This window comes from Pelecanus crispus, chromosome 2 (assembly GCF_030463565.1).
Source record: "Pelecanus crispus isolate bPelCri1 chromosome 2, bPelCri1.pri, whole genome shotgun sequence".
NCBI lineage: Eukaryota > Metazoa > Chordata > Aves > Pelecaniformes > Pelecanidae > Pelecanus > Pelecanus crispus.
Window position 1 is genome coordinate 27,200,047 of NC_134644.1, and position 23,112 is coordinate 27,223,158.

The 23,112-nt window shown below is 38.3% G+C and overlaps 1 protein-coding gene across 1 annotated transcript; it reads right to left on the bottom strand.

The window, feature by feature from the left end:
* Positions 1 to 355: 355 nt before the first annotated feature.
* On the bottom strand, positions 356 to 21,534 carry HEPACAM2 (HEPACAM family member 2). Its single transcript, XM_009493663.2, has 9 exons — positions 21,465 to 21,534; positions 15,433 to 15,783; positions 13,749 to 14,033; positions 7,422 to 7,718; positions 4,081 to 4,206; positions 3,975 to 3,999; positions 3,814 to 3,851; positions 2,429 to 2,502; positions 356 to 472 (listed from the first exon to the last, which is right to left on the bottom strand). Exons 1-9 carry the CDS (start codon positions 21,532 to 21,534, stop codon positions 356 to 358), a joined length of 1,383 nt encoding a protein of 460 aa, XP_009491938.2.
* Between the last annotated feature and the right edge of the window lie 1,578 nt (positions 21,535 to 23,112).

Consider the following 23,112-nt stretch of genomic DNA (forward strand, 5'->3'; position numbering starts at 1 on the left):
TAAACTGCTTTGATTGAAGATTTAACCTGCTCAGTGGGAAGTGGTGATGTCTCAGAGACATGAAACTATAGCCACCCTCTTCAAAAGTTTGGGGATTTTCATTTGAAATTGTGTCTGAATATCTTACCTTTTGTTTTTCACACTTAGACAAAACTGGCATGAAGAAACAGCAGACTGGAGTCAAGGAAAAGTGAGGGATTGGATAGGAAATGGTGGAGGAACTGATGTAGCTTACACCTGTTTTCCTTCCTTACCTCTCTTGCTGGAATCAAACACCAGCTACCAAAATGTAAATTGTTCTGGATGCAAAAGTATTTGTCTTTGAGCTACCACATGAGCACACATAGGCTTTAACTTACTGTTGATGATCTTGTGGCAGCTGCTCAGGAATATGCTGAATAACTTCATAAACCGTACTAAGCATATCCTGGCCTGGGACAAAGTCAGAGCCAGGAACAGATTGACTTGAAACCTAAAAGTAGCAAAGAATATTCCTATGTTAAGTACAAATGGGAAAAGATTCAACAGAAATTAAACTGATAACGTAAATTCTCATTTTTTTTTAATTTTTCCCTATCAATGGTTTGTGTGTGGATTTAGCAGTTCATCTCTATTAGTTTACATTTCATCTGAGTAAGTTTTCATCACATTTATAGTAAGGCAAGCAATAGTTTTAAATTCAGTTAGGATCTTAGAAGATTTAGGATGCATAGCAAGTATTTTATATTAGTGTACCACAAGTCAAGGAAGGAACATTTAATAAAGAGAGAAGTAGGAGAATAGAGAGTAAAAAAGGAGAAAATATACAGGGAAAGGGCTCAGCATAAAACTTCCACCAGCATATCAAAGAGAGGAATATCAACTGCAAAGAGAGGAATATCAAGAGCATATCAACTGCAAGGAAATTCTGTAAATGAAGTACTAATGAAATTGTTCAATATGTTAAGTATATAAATCTGCTCTTCTGTCAACACAACACCTAGACTCCCCATCCATACAGAATTCTCAGTCTTTCTGCCTCTTCCCAATCTCCAGTTCTTCATTATCTCCGCTTTCTTATTTTTCCCTTTTTCTGCTACCTACCTACAATGAATCAGTGGATCAAATGCTGACTTTATCTGCAATGCCATAAACCTGAGTAACTGAACATAAACCAGTGGAGTTTCTCCTGTTTCTTGAAATTTTACTGGAAGTTAGGATAGATTTCATTCCTTGTACATTCATTCTGTTGTCCTTGTCACCTCTTTCTCCCTCCTGACCTACCAAGGCCCCGATTCAGCAAGAATGTGACTTTGTGATATGATCAGCCTAAGGGATATCGTAGTGTGCCTAAGGCTGTGATGATTTAGGGCCTGATCTCCATACTTAATAAGCCTTGTACAGTCACAAACTTTCACAGATACAGTTCAGCTCCTCTGTTTTCTAAAAGCCTTTTATCTCTGCTGCTGTAAAAGTCCATCCTCTCCACTAACCCTTATGACAGCACTCGAGCCCTAGAAATGTCTAGTTCAGTCATCTAACCCTAGCAGAGGAAAGGGTTTATTAATCTGTGACTGTTTTTTGCTACTACATTATGTATTATGAGAACTAATCATAATAACAAAATAGGTGTGACTGTTGATGTGACCCTGTGTGATCATGTTTTAAGAGCTCTACCCTACCTGACCATATTGATGCTCTCCAAGAGTACAAGACTATATTGCCAAAAATTTTCCCTAGCAAAGGGAAAGTGCTTCATCTACTTGCTCCCAGTTTCAGTCTGTTGTCCCTAAATTTTGTGGCCCTATTTCTCATTTTTTCTTTGTCCTTTTACACCACATCAGAATGATCTCCAACTGCTATACAGTAATGTCTGCAAAGCCACAATGCAGAGAAGTAGCATATGTAGTAGGATTTTTTCTGCTAGCAAAATTCCTGTGCTTAAGTCCTCCCCCGCAATACATGAAGCAAACAAAATTCTTGTGAAATATAGCTGAGGTCTAGTTTGCATATTTTTACAATGAAAAGTTTAAATACTCTCTCTGAGGCTTTTCTGCACTGCCAAAGCTGCATGTTGCGTGAGCACCAATATTAGGGCCAAGGGAGAAATGGCATCACAAGAATTAATTTGCTTCTGTGACACAAGGGGTTCAGAGCTACCCATCTACCCAACACTACTACTATTCTTTTAACATAGGGTAACTGAACTGAGATTTTTCCCTTTAGAGATTGGTTAGTTCCTTGCTGCATCATGTTAATACAAGTACTAAACTAATAACTTAGTAAAGAAAGAGCAAGTACTGGGTAAACAACAGCAATGAATATGGTGTCATATACACATCTATAAAAAGAAACAGGAGCAAACTGACAGAAGGATTCTAGTACAGATATTTAGTACACCTTCAGAAATAGAAAAGAAACCATCAGTTTGTGATGTAAAATCACATACCCTAGAACCACTGGCAAGATCAGGAACAGTGACAAATTCATATATCCCAAAATCATCCAAAGCACTTTCATGTCCTAAAGTTAGAACAAACAAATGAAAGAAGGTATCGAGATGTAGTATGAATCTGGAAAAGGCAGCTTATATAACTATGGGCAAGGTCATTTGGACTAATTTTTAAAACATCTGAATACTGGTTGTTTGATCTGCTTTAAACTACTTCTCTGCCAAGCTCCTAAGCTGGCGTGGAATGAGGCAGGGCAGCTGCACAGCCAGTGTGCACAGTGCTTGGCTATCTCCAACACCTCGGACCAAGTGAGGAGCTTCTTGCTAACCTCAGTAACAGTTCTGGTAAAGCAACTGGGAGTCTCTTTAATGGAAGGCTAAATAGACTGATTTACTTTCATTTTCCATAGAAAAGAGGCCCAGTCCATAAGCTCAGCATGTCTACACTGTAGTGAGGCAGTATCACCTGAATCTTTTATAATGCTGAGAACAAAAAAAGGGAACGTGGTGCCACATTATTAAACCAGTTGACAGATTGTATCTGGGACTTCAGATACAACTACAAGTTGTAGTTAAGGTGGGAATCTCTTTCTCTGCTGTCCATGAGATCTGAGACTCTTGGTTGTCTCTTGAGCATGACTCCACAGCCAAGGCTGCAGCACTAAAGACAGTGCTGAGATTCTCTCCTCTGATACCACCTGCTGGGGTGAAGGACCTTCTGTGCTCAAGTGAATTTCTTACCTTCCTAAGCTTCACATACTTCTCTATCCTCTCGCATGTAGCAGCTTATGGCCTGCTCTGATGCTTTCGTAGGAAGGGATGGGAACAAAAGTGCTACCCTTCCAAAGGGTGGCTGGTCTCCAGCCTCTCCTGCCCAGAATGATGTGGGAAGGATTGTGGAAGGAAAAGAGGCAGTGACAAAAACACACTGGGTCCTGATGACACAAGGTAGTACAGAATGTGGTAGAGGCTAAAATACTGTAATGTCATATTAACATTTCATGATTTTGGTACGGGTTGGTGCCATGAACATTTAGAAGTGTGATTGCCCCATGGCGTATCACCTCTCACTGCTATCCCATAATAACACTAATTTATTTCATATTGGTGAGAACAGCAGAATACAGGTGATTCTAACCGGGATTAACAGCTAGAATTCAAGCCAACAGGTACATACTGCTGTGAACTCCAGGCATGAGCTAAACCCACACTGACCTGTTATTTTGGTTTTATCTTAAGTAAACTAACATAGAGGTAGGTGTGCAACCCAAGTTAAAAACACACCTCCCTTCCTTTCCTTCTTGCTTTTTGTATGTGGAGATGGTAATTTTTTGCAGGAATGGATTTTGACCTTATGCTCAGATTTCTTTCATTAGCATTACCTGAAAATGTCTGTGCCTTCCTGTAATCAGCCTCTGGCCTAGAAAACATAAACATGTTTTTCAGTTTGATGTCATAAGCCAAGGAAAGAAAATTAATATGATAAAATGCAATTCTCTTGATGGAAAGGACTTCAAGACATAAGAATGATTTATTTTTGTACCTGCTCTGCAGCTTCTGTTGTATCACTGAAAAGAAGAAAAAAAGAAAAATCATTCTTTTTGCTCTGATGGTCCAAAAGAGCTGGAGTGTGCCTACCTTTTACATACCTTTATGTGGCTGATATCTTTTCCATATAAATAAAAAGGCCATAGCTAGAATCAAAAATAATGAAATTCCTGTTATTACTGCAAGAGATGACAAAGATTTTCCTTTCTGGGCCAGCTTTTCCAATCCTGTGACAAAGAAGATGAGTACTGTATTTAGTCTCTTGTTCTGTATAATATGCTATTATGACAGTGAAAAAAATGCATCTTTTGGAATTCATCTGAAGCTAGTAAATCTGCATAGACATACAAAATAGATACAAAATTTGGGTTCTTGTGAATTGGTAGTATTTTTTTTTCCCACAAGTCTCCTGAACTGGAAAAGCAATGATATGCATATCAGAAATGAGTCCAGAACAGACTGGTACCTAGAGCTAAATGGAGGTCAGTAAACATAATCCATGAATTACAGCATCACAAAAAGTAGATGAATATTCTAATTTTAGGCATAGAGACACCGAACTACCAAGAAATTAGGTGACAATTAGGTAAGCAGTTCGTGCTACATAGGAGGGAAATCCTTCGAGCTGTAGGAGCTGTGGAGTAGGAGGGGATAACTGAACTATTGTATTTCTTCTAAAGATTTTCAGATCACTGCCAGTCTGGTTGTTTATGAAATCCCATCAGAAGCCAATATATTTTGTTTGTTTGTATGCATGTCTAAATATATCCAAAGTATTTCTTTCCTTTGCTCAGATCCTTTGCTGAGATATGCACTAGCAGCAGTTTTCCAGCAGGATTCACTGATAAAACACAAATACAGGATATATATCATTACATACACAAAACCATGTTGAAAACATTTGCATAGAATTTGCAAAGACAGGAATGTGAAAGTTAGGAAATGCCAGATGTAGTTGCTTGTGCACCCTTAATTTCCTCCTTTTGCTCTGAATCGTGTAGAATTCATGTAAGTAAAGGCTGTGTCACAATCCATACAGGCAAACTAATGCTGCATATTTGTCAGTGCCAGCTATATGAGTACAATTCAAATGTGTATTATTTAGCTGGATGTGTTTCCAGTACATCTATGAACTCCTGTGCAGACAGGCAGTGTTACTTATATCTACTCACACTTCCATGTAATTCACTGGCATTGTACTTGGCTGTGTGTGCAGCAGTTATCACAAAGATTAAATACATGGATTTCAAACCAGATGAATGCCGAAGACATGGGAAAATAAATCACTCCAATTTCACTAAATTTCTTTCATACTCCTTCAATGTACTGCTTTCCTCAGAAAAAAACCCCAAATGCTGGAGAATCAGCTGAGTCCTTAAAAGTGTTCCTTAAAATGAATAATTTCAAATTCAGACTCAATAAATCCTATCTCCACAGGTATACAGGTGCAGAAGACAAAGATGTGCTCTTTATGTGCGTTTTACACACTCAAGTTGACTCAAGTTGAGAACTGAGCAATGACTTGTGTACATAGATACATCCTCTTATTTTAAAATCTAACTAGTCTTGTCTAAAACTGCGTAACAGCTTAGTGCAATGATTGATATACCTGTAAATTATTGATAAGTTTTCTTGATGATTTTTAGCATTAACTAGGCAGCTGTTTATAGCACCATATAGGTGAGTTTCAGTCCCCTAGGTGGGAAAGTTGTGTATGGTCTTCTGAAACACCAAAGTTCCAGTCACTGCTGAAAATGGGGTTTCCTGTGTTTTGAGAGGCACAGTCTAGGGTCTGTATCTAGGATTATGGGGGCAGGGAGAAGGGATACGGACTAATAATCTTAGTCTTTTCTTAGTATGTTTAATCAGTTCCAACCAGAATTTAGCCTGAGCAGGATTTCTGAGGTTTGTCCTCGTGCATGAATTCATACCTCTTAGAGTCAATCTGCTGCATTGCAAAGTGTAGGCTCGACATCTGGATTTAGTGTGGCCTGAATAAATACCTATCAAGAAGGAAATGGCTATAGAGGGGGAAACTGATATTTTTTAATTTGCAAATACACAGGATAAAATGTTTTGAAAAGCTTTATTTAGGCAAAATATTTGTAATTAGGAAATGTATGTTTTTAAGTGCAACTAAACATGAAGCTATGGAGTTTTCCCTTCTTTTCAGCCTTTGAAAGGAAATCTCAGTTGAATTTTTTAACACTTACTGATGAATATTCACATATATATCATAGCTTACATGAACTTCCCGGAGAAATGTCATGTTTATTTCTACTGACACATAGCTCTGGTTGCATTTTCTAACCACTAACCACAATGTTTAGTCTTAAAGTGCAGTATTCTCATTGTAAAATTGCAACCCATCTTCCAGCATACTGAAAGCCACGGATTTGCGAGGAATCCGTAAATCAGCCTGAACGATGGACATCTGCTCTCCTTGTTTATCTGACTAACAAATGGCTGAGCTCTTTGTTCTGAACAAGCAAAATTGCTTTGTTAATTTTTCTAAAAGGCAATCTATTCTATCTTGTTGAACATTAATAGCATACATTCCTTATCTGAAAATACTTGTATTGATCGGTATTAATAAGAGATAACAAACTTCCTCAATCTCTTGTTCTTTGCTGTATGCTTCTGGAGATTTTCTGAAAAACTGCTTTGTTGCTGTTTAATGCAATGTGATACAGGAACTGAGGTTTTAATGTATGAGAAATAAAGGTATGCGTTCAGCAGAATCTAGCAGTCAATCCATAGATTCATAAACATGACAGTGAAATAATTTTTATGAACAAATTGTAATAAAACCATTTGTCATCACAGCTTGCATTATTATCATACACTAAACTAAGGTTCTTGTACTACCTAACCACACTGGAAAAATATTAAAGACCTTCATTGCTGTGAGTCTGTGCCTGGCTATTTTAGTCAGTGATGTGTGCTTGAAACTATCCCAGGTACTGGTCAGCTGGTGGCCCCAGGGCTCACGTGTCCTGAAAGCTGTGGGACAATGAGCCTTGGACAAAGTCTGTCTTGGGAGGAAAGGCTGACGTTGGCATTCAGCAGATTTCCGCATCATTCTCTCCATTCATCTTTATCATTTTTAAAGGCAAAAAGTAAGAAACAAAGTACATATAATTCTGCCATGTTACTTGGTCATGATGAGGTTTGCCTACCAAGGAAGTTTTTCTACTCAAGGGATAAAGTTCCAAATGGCCAAATATATTTTAGTGTCAAACCCCCACAGAACTTCAGCATCTTAGTGGGTCTTGTCTCAAGCTGTGTCACACTGCGAGTAAAACACGGATGGCCAAAAACCCCTTTACTACATTGTTAGGAAGACCTCACTTCTGATATATATTCTCTCTCTAAGAATTATTTCCTTTTTCTGGGGTTGACACTCTGCTCAGCTGTTACAGCAATGAAGTAATATTCTTACCTGCAGAAGTAACGACAACTGTGAAGTGAGTTTCATCTCGTTTTCCAGTCACGTTATTGAAAGCACGGCACATGTAATCTATTGTCTTCTGGGCCACTTTATCAGATACAACTTCCAGATGGGGTCCATATTTGATTACATGAGTGGTATTGTCAGCCCTTTGAATCCACGAATAAGTGTTTGGTGGATTTGAATCTGCTGAGCAGTCGAACAGTATCACTTCCCCCATGTCAACTGTAAACACCGCCCCTATATTCAGACCTTTATCTGATTTAACTCTAAGTCCATAAGGTCCATCTACATTGAAAAAAAAGAAAACACAGTGCAAAAAATAAAATCAAAGTATATAATTAGACTTTAAATAGAAGCATATCTCTAAACTTAGAATTTTTAAGGTAGACTAGCATTTAGAATGGCTGGCATTGGATTCAATCATTTCAATTAAAAGGCTTTCAATTCAAGAACCTGATCTGTACTAGGTTTATCTCAGACTGCACCCACTTAAAACTGATCTAATCACTGTTTAGGGAAAAAGCACAGGTCTATGCATTGTTGAGTATCATAAAAAGAACGAAAACTGAAAACAGTTGGAAAAGCTGTGATGTAAAAGAGCAGGTCTTCTTCAGGGGCATATTTGACCCTTTCTACTTAAATGCCAAACTTGTTGGCATAAATAATTTTCCTGCACATTTAAAAGTGAACAAATTAGCCTTGAAATATATAAACATTCACTGTAATATTTTGCAGTATAATAATTATTTGGGGAACTATCCTATAGGTATAATACAGAGTGGGGTGTGCCTTAGATAACTTCAGAAAAAGTTTTCCATAAATGACTTCTAAAATAAACTTCAACCTTCCCCCCACTTTAGTAGGATTCTACTATTTCAATATTTATGTTTCTTTCAAGAGTAAGCCCTTGTGCTGAAAGAAAGCTGTGTTTCTGAATATAATTAGAAGAGGCATATATTGTCCTATAGTCATGTGCTCATTATTCAGAAAATTGAGCAGCTAAGTATTTTTAGGGTAATCTTCATAGGAAAATGGGAAGGGAAACAATATGTTTAAATATGGTAAGAATACTTCCCATGCTATTTTTAATAGATCATTTCAGATCATGGGGTTTTTATATATCTACATGTTAAAATCTATTTTTACAGGGACCTAAGTATAGAAATTAATGTAGAGAACATAATAATCAGGATGTGCCTTATAAATTATTTTTTCCAGTTAAAAGAACAAATGATTTTAATGTTGCTAGTTCCCTAAGGGCTTACATTACAGACCTAATATTGACAGAAGCCAAAAGAAGAAAACATGCAGAATGACCAGGAGATGTCTTTTTGGTAGGATTCCTGAAGTTCAGTAAAGCTGCTGACAAGTGCCTCACACAGAACAGCAGAGCAAAAAGACAGATAAGTCAATATTATGCCTATTGTAGGCAGTGCAATCAAGTGATAGTTCCACCTTCCTATGGTTGTCTGGAAGCATTAACGTAACGTAAAAGATAATGTTTGAACGTGAAATTCCCTGCTACATGAAGTGGCACACTGGCACGTTTCAGACTCTGTTTCTCATCAGGAAATTCAGGCTGACATTAGACCTTGCTCTAACATGCACACTTCTATTTATTGTCTGTCTTTTTTTATGAGACTGATTTATTCTTCAAGAACACATAGGCACGCAGCACATTTTGTATGTGGCTCTGGGTTTTTTTCTCTATTTGTGAAGGCTTAGACAAGAGAATGTAGACTATCACACCATGACCTCAGTTTAGTCCACTTTTAACCAAATGTCCATATTTCACAATGTAAACTTGTCAAACTTCTCTACTTATTTCTTAGTGGCAAGCTTTTTCCAGTCTCATTTTAAGGAAGGCCCAACATCATGCATAATATTTACTTGGGAAATGCAATACAGATTCACTTCAGCATGAATTAGCACTGCTCCCACCTACAAGGCAGGGGCCACTGAAGAATCAAGGCATTTTTTAAACTCTAGATGCCGGGCTGCTTCTTCACAGGCTCTGCAGTTCCTGAGTCATTTGCTTTACTGTATCCAAGAGCCAGCTGACCCTGTAATAAGCATTTCTGGGAACTGTGGACCTATCACCACTGCTGTGGCTTGGCTGACCTCGCTCGGGCTGCATGCTTCTGTGGATGGTCCAGAACACCAGCCTCTCACAGGGACATGCCCGTTATAGGTATTTACTTCCCTTTTTTCAGATGTGAAAGGAGAGGGATGTACTGAATTTCAACTTTTTCATAAATGAAAGTAAACTCCCTCGCGCACTATTTATAGACAGGAACACACTTTTTTTGCTTTTCAGAGCAATTTGGTGGTTCCTCCTATCCAATTCTTCTTTCTTACAAGAATTAGCTTTTATTTTCACTGATAATATAACCTTTGACATATGTAAACAGATATTAATGGTAAGAATAGCTGACTGGTCTCTGTGCCCCCTCACTATAGTGGGAGATTTGCCACAGTCTGCAAGAATCAGAATTGAGTTTTGATTTTTTATCAGTATCATAACAGTGCAGCATAAGCAGATAACGCTAACAGTATTATCACACTTTTGTATGAAAGCTGCAAATCAAAAGAAATAATTATAAAAACACTGACGTGCACTGGCGGGGGAAGTATGTTTGAAAAAAAACAAAGGAAGGTTTTCTTAAGGAACAGTCAAATCTTGGCAAGGTCTGAAAAGTGGCATTCCTTAATGAAGTCAACACAAGCATTGGGTAACCCTTCTGCTTTGCCTGGATCAGTCTTTTGCCTCTCCTGGGCATCGCATACATCATTGAGATCCCTAAAGACTGGGTAGCTGAGCGATATACACAGCTTCAAGGATGATTCCAAAGAGCAGGTAATTAACCATTTCCACTCTAGGACTAAATATATTCTAGCTTTGGGAAGTTCCAAGGAAGGAAATCCCACTTGGTCTGTTAAATTCAACTCCGTCGACACAGTACAGCACTTTGTGCTGTATGACAGTAGCTTCTTCCAGTCTTGAAATAATTTGTTTGTGGGTCACGCTACTGCACTAGCCATGTTCTGGGGTGCATTATCATCACAGCTAATGGAGAAGCAGAATTACATTAATGAGATATGAAGAACAAACCACTTTTGATTCTCAGTAAAAACCCACAGTGACAGACTTCATGGATCCCTCAGCTCTACTTCTCCTTTCCAGTATCGCTCCCAACAGAAATCTGCCTCTTGTCTCAGTAAAGCCAGTTAACTAAATGACTTGTAAAATAATAAATCATCTGTTCTGAGTAACAATTTACTGCTTTGTGGGAATATTTCCAATTGCTCCTATCACCATGAGACTGTTACAGTTTCCAAGCAGATGGCAGGTATTTACTGTGAGTGACCTTTTTTTTTATCACCCCCAGTAACTCCCCGGCAGCAATGACATATGGCACATAGAGATCCTGGGGCCTGTTCTGGATTGTTATTGACAACTGGGAGCTGGGAGACAAACTACCCCTGCAGGCAGAGGTTGGACTGAATTATGTCACTTTGTATAGCTCAGGAAGTAAGACCCCAACTCCCATCACTAACTTGGGTATGGATAGTAGCGCAAGTATTGCAGTCTTTCAGCATTGCACTGTTTTCTCTTAATATTTTTTCCAAATTTTAAATTATGCACAAAGCAAACCCTCAGTTCTGATGAAATAAAAAATATTCTGAAAATGCAAATAAAAAATATTCTGAAAATGCAAATACTTAAAACAGTATTTCCTCACATGGAGAAAAACTGAATCTCAAAGTTTTTGATATATACAGAACTTTTGAGCTGTGTATCACAATCACTCGAACAGCAAAAGGTTACAGAAATGTGGACACTGAAGTAACTTTGAGATTTTAAAGTTCTGCTAAACAATGTGTCAAACCCAGGTTTTCAGTTTAGAACTTGGAAAGATTTTTCAGATTTGCTGGAAAATACATGTAATTAAGTGAGGAAGAATGGAGGAAGCAGTACCAGAACTGAGACTGAAGGGCACACACCTTGTCAGTGCAAGCATCCCAGACACCCGTCAGTGTGGTGAGTGCTCTGGAGCCAATCCTGCATGCAACAGGACAGAATGCGAATGCCAAAGGGGCTGCGCAACAAAGAGAGCAGTCCAAAAGGTAGCAAGAGTGGCAGATATTTTTCTAGCTAGCCTGACCTGATTTTATTGCATTGTAAGAAGGCTGTCAGGCTGTGCTGGATACAGCGTCCCCAAGTGTTGTGTAGGTATTCTTTGAAGACACGGGTGTACAAGGTCCATTCATAGCTCATTAAAGTGAGAAAAGCAGTAGAGGCAGCACATTCATACACGTGCAGCTCTCATTCTTAGCACTTTAAGCACTTAAGTGAGCTGAGATTGTGACTGTACAAAAGCAGGCATTTAAAAGTGTGCTGCCTTGAGGAAAGAATATGGTGATTTTTTTTTAATTACAGTAATGATAAGTTAGAAATCCATCAGCGCTGGTTGTTTCCTTGTAGAGCATTTTATCATGATTCCTCTGTCTAATGTGAATGGAAGCTCAGTTCACATCTGCCCTGTTTAGGACCCTTTGCAGCAGCTCCTTCATCTTCATGTCTGCATTGCTGTCAATTTTATAAGCTGCACATAATGGATCAGCTCTCGTCTAACAATGTCCTTCTTCACTTATTTAGGCAGTCTTTTTCTCTTCTCCTGGTGCAGTGTAGAGACCCCCCCACACACTTTAGATGCAAGACACCCCCTCATCCAATTCTTCCAAGTTATAATTAAAAATAAATAAGTAGCAGAACGGATAATCAGAGAAGAAAGGAGGAGGAGGAAAATATGACACAGTAAGAGGCGTAGGTTCTAAATACGCTGGTAGTGGAATCATAACAAGTCTAGGGCATGGGCTGTCTACCAGCTGTCAGATTACAGAGCCCAGCAAAAGCAACAGCGAGCACCAGCCCTTGGCTGGACAGGAATCCAGTTCCAGTCCTTGCACTGTGCCATCCACACCGTGCCATGGGGTAAACTGGTTATATCTGAACAGGGCTGGTGGCAAGGTAGGTCCTGACCTGTCTGATTTCCGCTCTCCTCTCAGCACAGTTTGACTCCTGAGATCATGAGGATTAGAGCCTGGCAAGGTCACATACACAGCATGTGCTACTTGCAAATCTTGGAGGCACTGGGAGTTGACATTACAGGAGGGATAAGGAACAAAATGAGAGCGCCCTTTCTAAGATTTAAAGTATAATTGTTGAATGCTGATTAAGCCAATCTTTTTTGTCCTCCAACTCATTTAATTATGAACTCAATCTATGTTCACAGTTAGATTCTCAGGTGATTTCATCTCCAGTCAAAATATATGGGTAGCTTATGGTTTATTCTTCTGCCAGCATTGTTTCCCACTTGATATGGGAAGAAAACACTCCTTTCAGCTCTGATTTTACTAAGCTGGACTGAGTTCTCCAGGTCTCTTCTCCATTCCTTTCTGTTCTGTTTCCTTCCAGTTCGAGGTCATTGCTCTGGGATGTGCGGGAACTGCACACAGTATTCTACATGTGGTCTCATCTTTGGTGTGCCATTAGTGTTCCCCTTACTTCCTTGTTGGAAATACTTTGCCAACACACCCTAGAATTACATATGTCTTTCTCATGCTTGAATCACACCACCAGTTCACAGACACCTTGTGATACCTCAATCACCCAGGCTTGCTGCCTCAGTTATCTCCCAACTTAACAGCAGAAGTTCATATTTTTTATTCTCTAAAAGTGCATGCCCATTTATTTTTCACTAGCAAATTTCATACCAGTTCTATTACTCTGTCAAAGTCATTCAGTCCTCCCAGTTTAATGTCACAGGTGAACTTCATTGAGATACTCCCAATCTTTATGCTGATGTCATTAATGGAAGTATTACACAGTACCAGACTCAAAATGACCTTGAGGAAAGCCACTAACACCAGTCCTTTAGCCTGGTACTTCCTGTACTTAGCTTTTTGATACTGTTTGCTGTCTCCATTTTTAACAATATTTGCATGTATACTTACCTGCTTATTTTTTTTCCTTTGAGCCACATCTCCTCCAGATCTGAAGATGTCTGTACTGTGGAATTCTTGAAGTTCCTATTTGAATTCTGCTGTTCAGACTCATCTTCACAACTACATAACCCTGAGTAACTTTTTATTATACTGTTTTAAGTTAGAGCTGTTACAAACAAGCTCATTTTGAATACAAGCTCACATATAATGTTGACTCAACTGTTTTCTGCCTGTTTCCTGGTTGGAGGCACTCTTTCTAGCCAGATCATTTAGACAAAGGTAATTATGAATATTTCATATACTCACAATATATGGTTGGTGCAATTATCTCACTTTCCATTACACTGACAGGATTAGATACCAGACAGCTGTAATTCCCAGTGTCTTCTTTTACAACAGGAACAATTAGAAGTGTTGCGTTGTTTGATGAAAAGATGTAATTAGGGCCGGCATGGAGACGCTTCCCATTTTTCATCCACTGGTAAACTACCCTCGTACCTTTTTCCACAGTACATTTTAATGTAATATTCCCTACATACTCCACTACCCCTGAAGATGGTTCAGTACGTACAATTGGCTTTGTGACAGGAACTGTAAAATAAAGAGATATGAAGAGTTATAAAAGTGATGAGCCAGTATATTTACAGTCTTCATTGTCAAGACAATACAAATAGCAGTCATTATCCTCTCTGGGAAGTACTCAGATTTCAAATGTTATTTATTAAATGTGGTTAAAGGTTGAAAAGAGAAGTCCATATTCTCAGCTGGTGACTCTAAAAATTGTTCTAGTACTTAAATAAAACTAGACTGTTTTTATTACTGGTAATATGACAAAGGCTGCACTCAGGCATACCATGGCCTCCAGCTCCTGCCTCATAAGGAATCCCACAGAAATGAAAAGAGTGCAAAGCATGACATTGCCCATAGCGTACAACTTCCTCAGTATGGCTGCCTGCAGCTTTGCTGACACTGGGCACCACTGAAATATGCTGTCAATGCGGTCGTGAGGATGACTGCAAACTGGGACGGGTATGGGAGTTAAATGGCAGCTACAACCTTATCATCCTACTATGTCTTTCATTTCATTATTCCAAGCCCAACAGTTATAGGGCTCCCTCCATATAAACCATAAATTACAGTAGCCTCTTGTCATTCTTTTAGATCATTATTTTCTATTTGTCTTTTTTTTCTATCCCCACTACAAGGAGTAAAGAACAAAGAGGGAACTTCAGTATTTTAGGAATTCAAATCTGGGCTTCTTTTACAGACACAAGGTCACTAGCAAAAATCAATGACTGCTTTTTGATAGTGACAGAAGGTAAAAGATGTGGTAGGCCCAAGTAGAGAGCTCATCTAACAAAAGAGAGAATGAAGGGGCAGTCAGCTCTTCTCTGTCTGACTGGCTGTACAGCATAGGGAATGTGAACAACAAACAAATCTTCAAATAAAAAAACTGGAGACAGTGGAATAAGACACTGGAATAAGATTCTACAGGTGGAGTTGAATTTTGCCCCCTCAAATCCCACTGTGGTCTTTCCTTTTTTAAGGACACCTTGCCACAGTCCTCCAGCTTGCAGGCAGAATAAAATCCTGAGCTGGCAAATGGCTGCAGATTTTCTCAGGGAAGAGTTGTTCATGGAAAAAGACTATTTGAAAGTTAATGCATCCTCATGATTGATAGCACAGCAGAACCTTACAAAACATTATTTCTTAGAAGTTTGTCTAATTTAGTATTAATCATTGGTTTCTATACTCCTTCAGCTTTTTACTTATTATCCTGAAACATTAGTCAATGTATTAATTTTGCTTAAAGATGACATATTGCAGCATTCCCTCCAGCAGCAGTAGAAAATAACATAATTTAATTGTTAGTATTCATGTATGGTTGGATTAAATTATACATTATTGTAATTGGATACAAAGAACCAGTATTTCAAAACTATTGCAAAGTTTCTTTTCAAAATGAAGATACTATATTTTACTAACTTACCATCAACAGCTACTTGAATCTTTTGACTGGCAGCTATTGTCCCATTTCCACGGACATTGACCTTTACAATATAATTGCCCTCATCACTGATATGCAATGGATTGATCCTCAAAGATGCATTCGGTGGTATGAGGGTAAACTTGTGCTGGTATTCCAAGTCTGGAACTACTGTTTGATTTACAGAGCCAAGCAAGTATTTTGGATTACTTTGAGGCCTCTCAAAAAGCCAAATTATCTGGATTTCAGAAGCTGTAGCATTGAAATTGTAATCAACAGTAAGATGGAGTGGTTGCCCCTCAATACCATGGATGGTATGAGATGGTACTGTCAACTTTAAGGCAGAACAAATACCTGCATAAAAATGAAAGAACAAACAAATAAACAAACCCAAAACACAAATGGAAACCTTGGAAAACTCAAATGAGAAATTCTCACAGAGAAAAATACTCTCAAGGTTAAAGCTTACACTTTTTTTGTATGGTTACAACTCAGGTTTCAAGTAAGAAAGCGGCAAACACTGACCTTGGTGAAGCTGGATCTAGCTACAGAGCTTCAGCTTTAAAATATATGACAAGCCAAAGGAAGGATGTTTGCAATTTCTGGGCAGAGGATCTTTTATTGTTGAAAGTTTGACAAAAATGAGAAAATGTGCAGTTATCTTAATGTTTAAAATATTTTCCTTTTAAAATATTCCCAATTTCTAGGTCTTACACTGTTTAACAGTCTTGGACTGCAAACTCAATTTTTAGGATGTTTTTCTGGGTTGGTTTAGCTAGGGAGAAATGTCTTAGTGTTACTTTGCCAGTTAATCTGAGAAACTGACTGAAAACCTAACAAGCAGCACTTCCATGAATTTGACTGATTAAAATTCTATATAGTTATTATTGCTGACTGCTCTGTAGACGTAAGACTGAATTCAAGAAACATTACTAAACTTGCAAAGGTCAAGTATAGGAAAGAGCAGAATTAAGGTTTGCTGTTGATATGCACAAAAGCAAAATTTTCAGCCACATGATTAATCCTGTTCTCCAAGAATCCTGCCTCCATTAGGGTGCAAAAAGGCCGCTCCTCAGTTATCATTGTCTCTCCCATATACTATATTTTAATAATTTTTCATTGTGTTGGCCTGAGACAGATTTATAGAACATTATTAAAACTTTACTCTTAGGACTGAATGATCGATTTCCACGTGAACTTCTCCACAACCCACAAGAACAGCAATGGTGTAAAGCGTTGACATTTATGAGTTGATTTCACAACACCATTATAATTGATATGACTTTACAGATGAGGAATGTAAGCCCAGAGAAAATTAATTGCAAAAATACCCACTCATTTTGGATGATCAATTTGAAATGTTAAGGACTGGATTTTTCAAAATACATAGAAACAGATTTTATTATGTTCAAGATGCAACTCCTAGTGACCTGAGTTGCAGGTTTGATTGCTCAGCTTTGAGTGCTCAGTATTGCTGAAAAGCACATTGCAAGTGCTAAGTCAAAAGCCCAGGAAAAAAGCAACCTCTTATTAGCAAGAACATGTGAAAATTGTGATTTAAAAGTAATCTGCCTACTGCTGTGTAAGAGCACACTGGAAACTGAGAGAACGTACTGCCCAGGGCAACATGCAATGCTTTCACCAGGCACCATCTATTCTTTTCCTGCTACTGAACATCTTCAGTTGGACCAGATGATTCTTGAGGTCCCTTCCAACCTGACATTCTACGATTCTATGATTCCATGATTCTTGACACGCTTCCCAATACCTGTAACAAAAAAGTAACTCCCCAGCTGAAGTACATATACCCTCTACCTGGAAAGGGGGGCAGAGGGAGCTATGTGTGAAAAATATGTGGCTGTGCTATTAAAGATTAAGATAATGCAGACATAACCAGTTTCTTAAATTTCCTACCTTCACAGCATTTGTCTTTATGACAAAAAGAAATTCTTAAAGGTTCGTGTCTAATTTCCTAGGTTATAGAGGAAAAGATAAAAATATCAATTCAGTAGCATAATATGGTATTTGTATATGTCTTTTGGATCAGAATCTCCAAATTTTACTGCACAGGTGTTTGCCACTTGAGCTAATCGTGAAGAAAACTGTTGCTGGGGATCAGGGTAGGGACATAAAAAGGGGGTGAGGGTAACAAATGCAGCATGGAAACATGTAATGCCAGTAATCAACGTTAGAGGTACTTTGGAAGGGCATGAAAAGTAGCAGAGCAGAGATGGTGTGGGAGGGGACTGGCTTGTGGGTAGCCAGAAATGTTATCCATGCCACTGAAGGCACCCACAAAACCATCCGTGAGATACTAACTGTATTTCAGGAAAAACCCCTGTTGCTAAGAAATCTCTGGTCATATTCTGTCCATGCAGGAAGTAGTGAGTTTTATGGTCACTACAAAGCCAGCTACAAAGTCTACCCAAAAAAAGGAATTTTGTGGTTGGCTTCACTTTTCGTAACACTGAGCAATACTATATGCAACTAGAGAGGACAGCTCACAGCGTTTCTGAGGGTATGGCAGGGAAACCAAGGAAAATGTGGCAGAACACTTTAGGGGTGATGTGTATAAAGACAGTGAAATCCTTTGACAGAAAGACTGGCAAACCCACCTTCTCAGGGGCTAAAGAGGAAGCGGGCAGAGGACTTCAGGTTGCATGGACATTGATGTGGAAAGGACGGTTGGGGGTTGGCTAAGATGGGAGGAGAATGGGACAAAAAAGGAGGAAGACTGTGGAAAAAATACAGAGAGGCTTAAGTGGAGGATACACAGGACACAGATGTTTACATGCTTAACTTTTTCTAGATCAAAAACCTGAAACGGCTGAAGCACATCAAATTGAAGCCTTCTCCCCTACCCCTTTTTAGTATTTGTGGCCTGTTGTTCTTGCACTGTTTTCTAACACTGCACAACTCTTAGGGACTCTGGTTAATGGGAGAATAATTTTGTTGGTTGTAACATTTCTCAGACGCAAATTCCCTCCTTGCGAACCTTACAACACAAAACAGATTTAAACTGCTGTTGTCCATTTGAAAAAGAGAAAAAGAGTGTAATTCCTCAGTAAAATCCTTCACAAAATATTTAATGTTGGAAATATATTTCATATAACACATCGAATACATTTCAATTTTTAAATCTCCTTGAATGAAGTCAAAAACATCTGTCAAACACTGGGAGATATATATCAATTAAAAGATCTGACCATATCCTTCCTCATTCTTTAGGCATGACATAGCTCAATTTTTGAGTTTATTTAGCTGTCAATAAGTGATGGAGCTGTAGGACAAGAAGCCAGTAACAGCTGCAGTGTAATCACAAAATATGTATAACAAACATTATTTATCACAGATCTGTTTGTCCAGAAAATTAGCAAAACCCTAGCAGGTCTAGTGAGCACTAGGATAACTGGGACCAGCAGTGTAGAAGGTACCACCATAATACAGTAAGATAAATAGCATTGTGGCTGGGAAACTGGATTTCTTCTCAGTTAAAGCGTGGGAATAGAAACTGTAAATTAACTTTGTTCCAATTGATTCATGGGGAAAAGTGGTTCCATGTAACTGGTCGGAAAGACATTCTGATCTGCAGTTAAGCAAATTCTTTTAGCAAAGACCAGAGGTGGTGAGGGCAGAAACCCTGTTTTCCCCTGGAGTCCGTTCAGGCGTGACTTTGGGCGACTGCAGTTTTTGCTGCTCCCTCCGGGTCTGCCGGGGTGATTTCCTGGAGTGCCATCAGCACACAGGAGCTCCTCCCGGGCTGGCAGGGCGAGAGGCAAGGCAGGCTGAGACTCCGAGAAGTTACTAGATAACGGTGCTCTGCTGAACGTAAGGGTTTTAGAGGAGCAATGCTGGGAGACTTCTGGCTTAAACAGAGATCAAATCTTTTGTAGTCTGGAATATTCTTCACCAAAAGGGTTATCTTCTTCACCAAAAGGGTTATCAAGCATTGGAACAGGCTGTCCAGGGAAGTGGCTAAGTCACCATCCCTGGAGGTATTTAAAAGACGTGTGGACACAGTGCTTAGGGCCATGGTTTAGTGGCGGACTTGGAAATGTTAGATTTACATTTGCACTCAATGATTTTAAGGATTTCTTCCAACCTAAATTGTTCTATGATTCTATTATATTTGACTAATTTTGATTTTTAATTAAAACTGAAGACTGTTATAACTAATCCTTGAATCAATGTTAATAGTGAAATCAAGCCAATGTGCCAAACTCTTACTTCATTCTCATCGGGCACAAATTCCTTGTAATTTAAGCCTATCCCTATAGCTTTCTAAATATAATACACATTCTTCCAAGACAATGGAATTCTGAAAACTAGTTTTTGTGTAATGACCATAAGGGTTGTACCAAAATGACCTCCATTTGGAGCTCAGTGATCTGTGCTTTGCTTCCATCTCCCTTTGCTATCACCAGTATTAGCAAGCACAACAGAATCGTTGTTGACATAAAACAAGGGCTGCAGCTTTAGTTTAAATAAAAAACTAGGAGTTTATGGCATAAACTGAAACCTGCTTAGCGAGGTTTTATCATTCTCTGAATTTAACATGCACATCTCCTTGTCAAAGTGAGTTTGAATTCTCAACTGCTTTTCACCAGTGTTCATTTAGCTCTTCAGCTCTCCAAAAACACCAAACCTGGTGTAAAAACGTCAGTAATCAGTGACAATGGTTTTTACACTTTTTGCAAATATGTTCATTTATGAAAAAAACCCAGACATAATGGACCAGGGAATCTGCAATTCCTATACCCCCATTTATATCAGGAGAGACTTAGGCATACTCTTCCCCAGTTTGGGATTTTTGCCCAAGAACAAGTTCCACTGAGCTTTGTTATTGGACCTAATTTTAGCTTCTGAGGTCAATGTCTTTGGTGGGCTTTGTGTCATGTCCCCAATGCACCTGATTCTTGTCACAATATAACATACAAGCTGCGCATTTCCTGTACTAGGAAACATGTATATCTGAGTTCAGGGTATACAGTCAGACTTCCTGGTGAACAAACATGTACTCTAAAGCACTCTGCTTGCATACCAATATCTCTCGTACGATTTTAATTAAAAATGTCCAATAAAGTTGTAATGTAGATAAAGTGCATATTCACTGTGTTTTTTATCAACCAGGGTTTTCATTTTTAAAGAACAACTCCAATAATCTTCATATAAAACTGCAATTGTTATGAAGTCAAAACTCTTTGACAAAGTATTTAGCTCAAAATCAAGGAAACCAGGTGACTGTATATGAAGTTCGCAAAGAAGATAAAAAGAAAAATTGTCTTTACACATGAATGAGTAGAGGATGCACTACATTTGTAATATTATATATTCCCTCTGTTGATATTTACAAAAACAATTAAATACAGAAGAAGTGAACTATAAAAGTTTGTAGAAATATAAGTTTATCTAACATTTGATCACAGGATATTCCTGTCAAAGTGCATAGAACATCTATTTTTTTTATCAAGTGCATGGATAACAAATGTATACTTACGAAAACTGCACTCAGATACCAAACAAATGTACTATTAATGGGAAAACATTCTTCAGTTGATTGAAAGCTTAATTTATTTTTAATACCAAGTACATTTAAATATTACATATAAACTTTCCCTACTAACTGTAAGGCATCATAATGAACTGAAAAATAATGCATCAGCAGTGCCTCAACACAATGCATTTTTAAAGAGATGTGTAACAGCTTCTGTATAAACTTTGATTCAGAACCTGTCCAGCCTTACTTGTTAAAAAGAATGCATAATGTATATATTAATTAATAAAATGTGACAATATATGTAATCAATGTCCATGTTTTATATACAGATTATGTACAGCACTGATTTTTGTCAGTTGCTAAAAGTTTATAGCTCCACTCATAAAACAAGGTGACCCTATCCGATTAAAAGCTTGTAGGCTCCTTTCGTGAAATAAAAACATCTGTCAATACAACAGAAATACCTTTAAATTTAGGAGTATAAAACCAACACACATTTCCACAGTGACAATCAAATATAATTCGTGCTGTTTCTTACCTACAAGCAGAAAATATATTTTGCACTGTAAGTCCCAAAAGAAGTTGGTTAAAGGGCTCCATGGAAGCATCCTGTCCCACATAAATCCCACCTTTTCTCAGCGCTAAGCCAGGGCTTGGACCTGCAGCTGCTGGTTTATTTGCTAGGGAAATCAGCAACGAGTTAACAGGCCCTATCCTGTCCCCTGCCTTATGTGATTTGAATATGTGTATACAAAGAACAAAGGGAGTGGAGCACCTGTTAGATGAGCACCCATCTTCATTGCCTCTGACTTTATCGTAACCCTTCCCCGGCAGTCACAGCAAATATAACATAGAATGTAATAAATGGGGCGCAGAATACAAAGTACGTTCAATTAATAAAAATAAGTGAACGCACCCAACGTACAGGTTATATAGGTATTAACAGCCTACAGCTACAGTTTCATAAAAAATACTGTGCTGCTAGATGGTTCTGCTTATTTCAAAGTAGTATTCAGCAATTTTTTTCCAGATCTTTTCCAGTGACAGCCTGTCCTTTTCTGTTATAAAAAATAGTAAGAGCAAGAGCTTGCTTGAATTTTTTTCTAGCACTTTCGAGCCCATAAGTTTTCTGTATTTTTTTCCTTAACATAAGCATAACTTGGCAATGATTTCGTTCCCTTTCTCTAAACAACATGTGATGTGAAGTGTCTATCAGGTATCTTCTAACAAAGAATCCTGTGGCTAGAGTGGACAGCTTACTACAGTTGTTGAGTTAGTGGCTGATTACTGTTTATTCTGCATTAACTTAGATAATTTTAATTAATATTAATGTACGATTTGGATTTTGTCCAAGGCTGTCACTCACTGTACAAATCTAATCAGCAGCAAACCAGGCAACTATCCCACAGTTGCATGTGCAGTAACAGTTTGCAACAGCGAATATTTGCATCGACAGGGGTGTTTTATCCATAGAAAAACACACTAAATTTTCACTATACTGCACTTAGGCAGACTATTATGGATTAACAAATATTAGGCTTGACTTTCTCCTGCCTTGTGCAGGAAAGACTGGTAGCAAGAAATTGCATCCTCCCTCCCTCACTCCAAGTGTCCTGCAAGGTGCTAAGCCCCCACCAGAAGGGCTGAACAGTCAATTTTTACTTAAGGGAGGTGAAAATACCCAGATCCTTCCAGAATTCTTAGCAGCTCTGTATAATCAAATGTAAGAAACATGAGGGTTGTTTCAGGTTAACAAAAACGTAAGTACAGTAGTCCCACCAGAAATAATGTCACCACCAGACATGAGCCAGTAGATGAAGAGGGTATTTTGCATATTCCCAAAGGCTTCCCAGGTCCACTGTCCTGCCCCTCCTGAATGCTGCTGTTTATAACCTGCTTAATCCACTGAACTGTAGGCTAGATATATCAAATTGCAACCTTTTATAAAACCTGAGTTAGAAATTATTACCTACTTGGTTTCAACATGTAATAACATATTGGTCACAGGTTCCAATTAATTTCTAACTGAAATGAATGGGAGCTTTCACATTAGGATAAAGTCTGTGTTGGTGTTTTAATTGCCCTATGTGGGCAAATTAAAAAAAAAAAAAAACAAACCAAAACAAAAAAACCCAACAGACTAGCAAAATTATATTTTTCAAGTATGTCCCTGTATTTCTAGCATT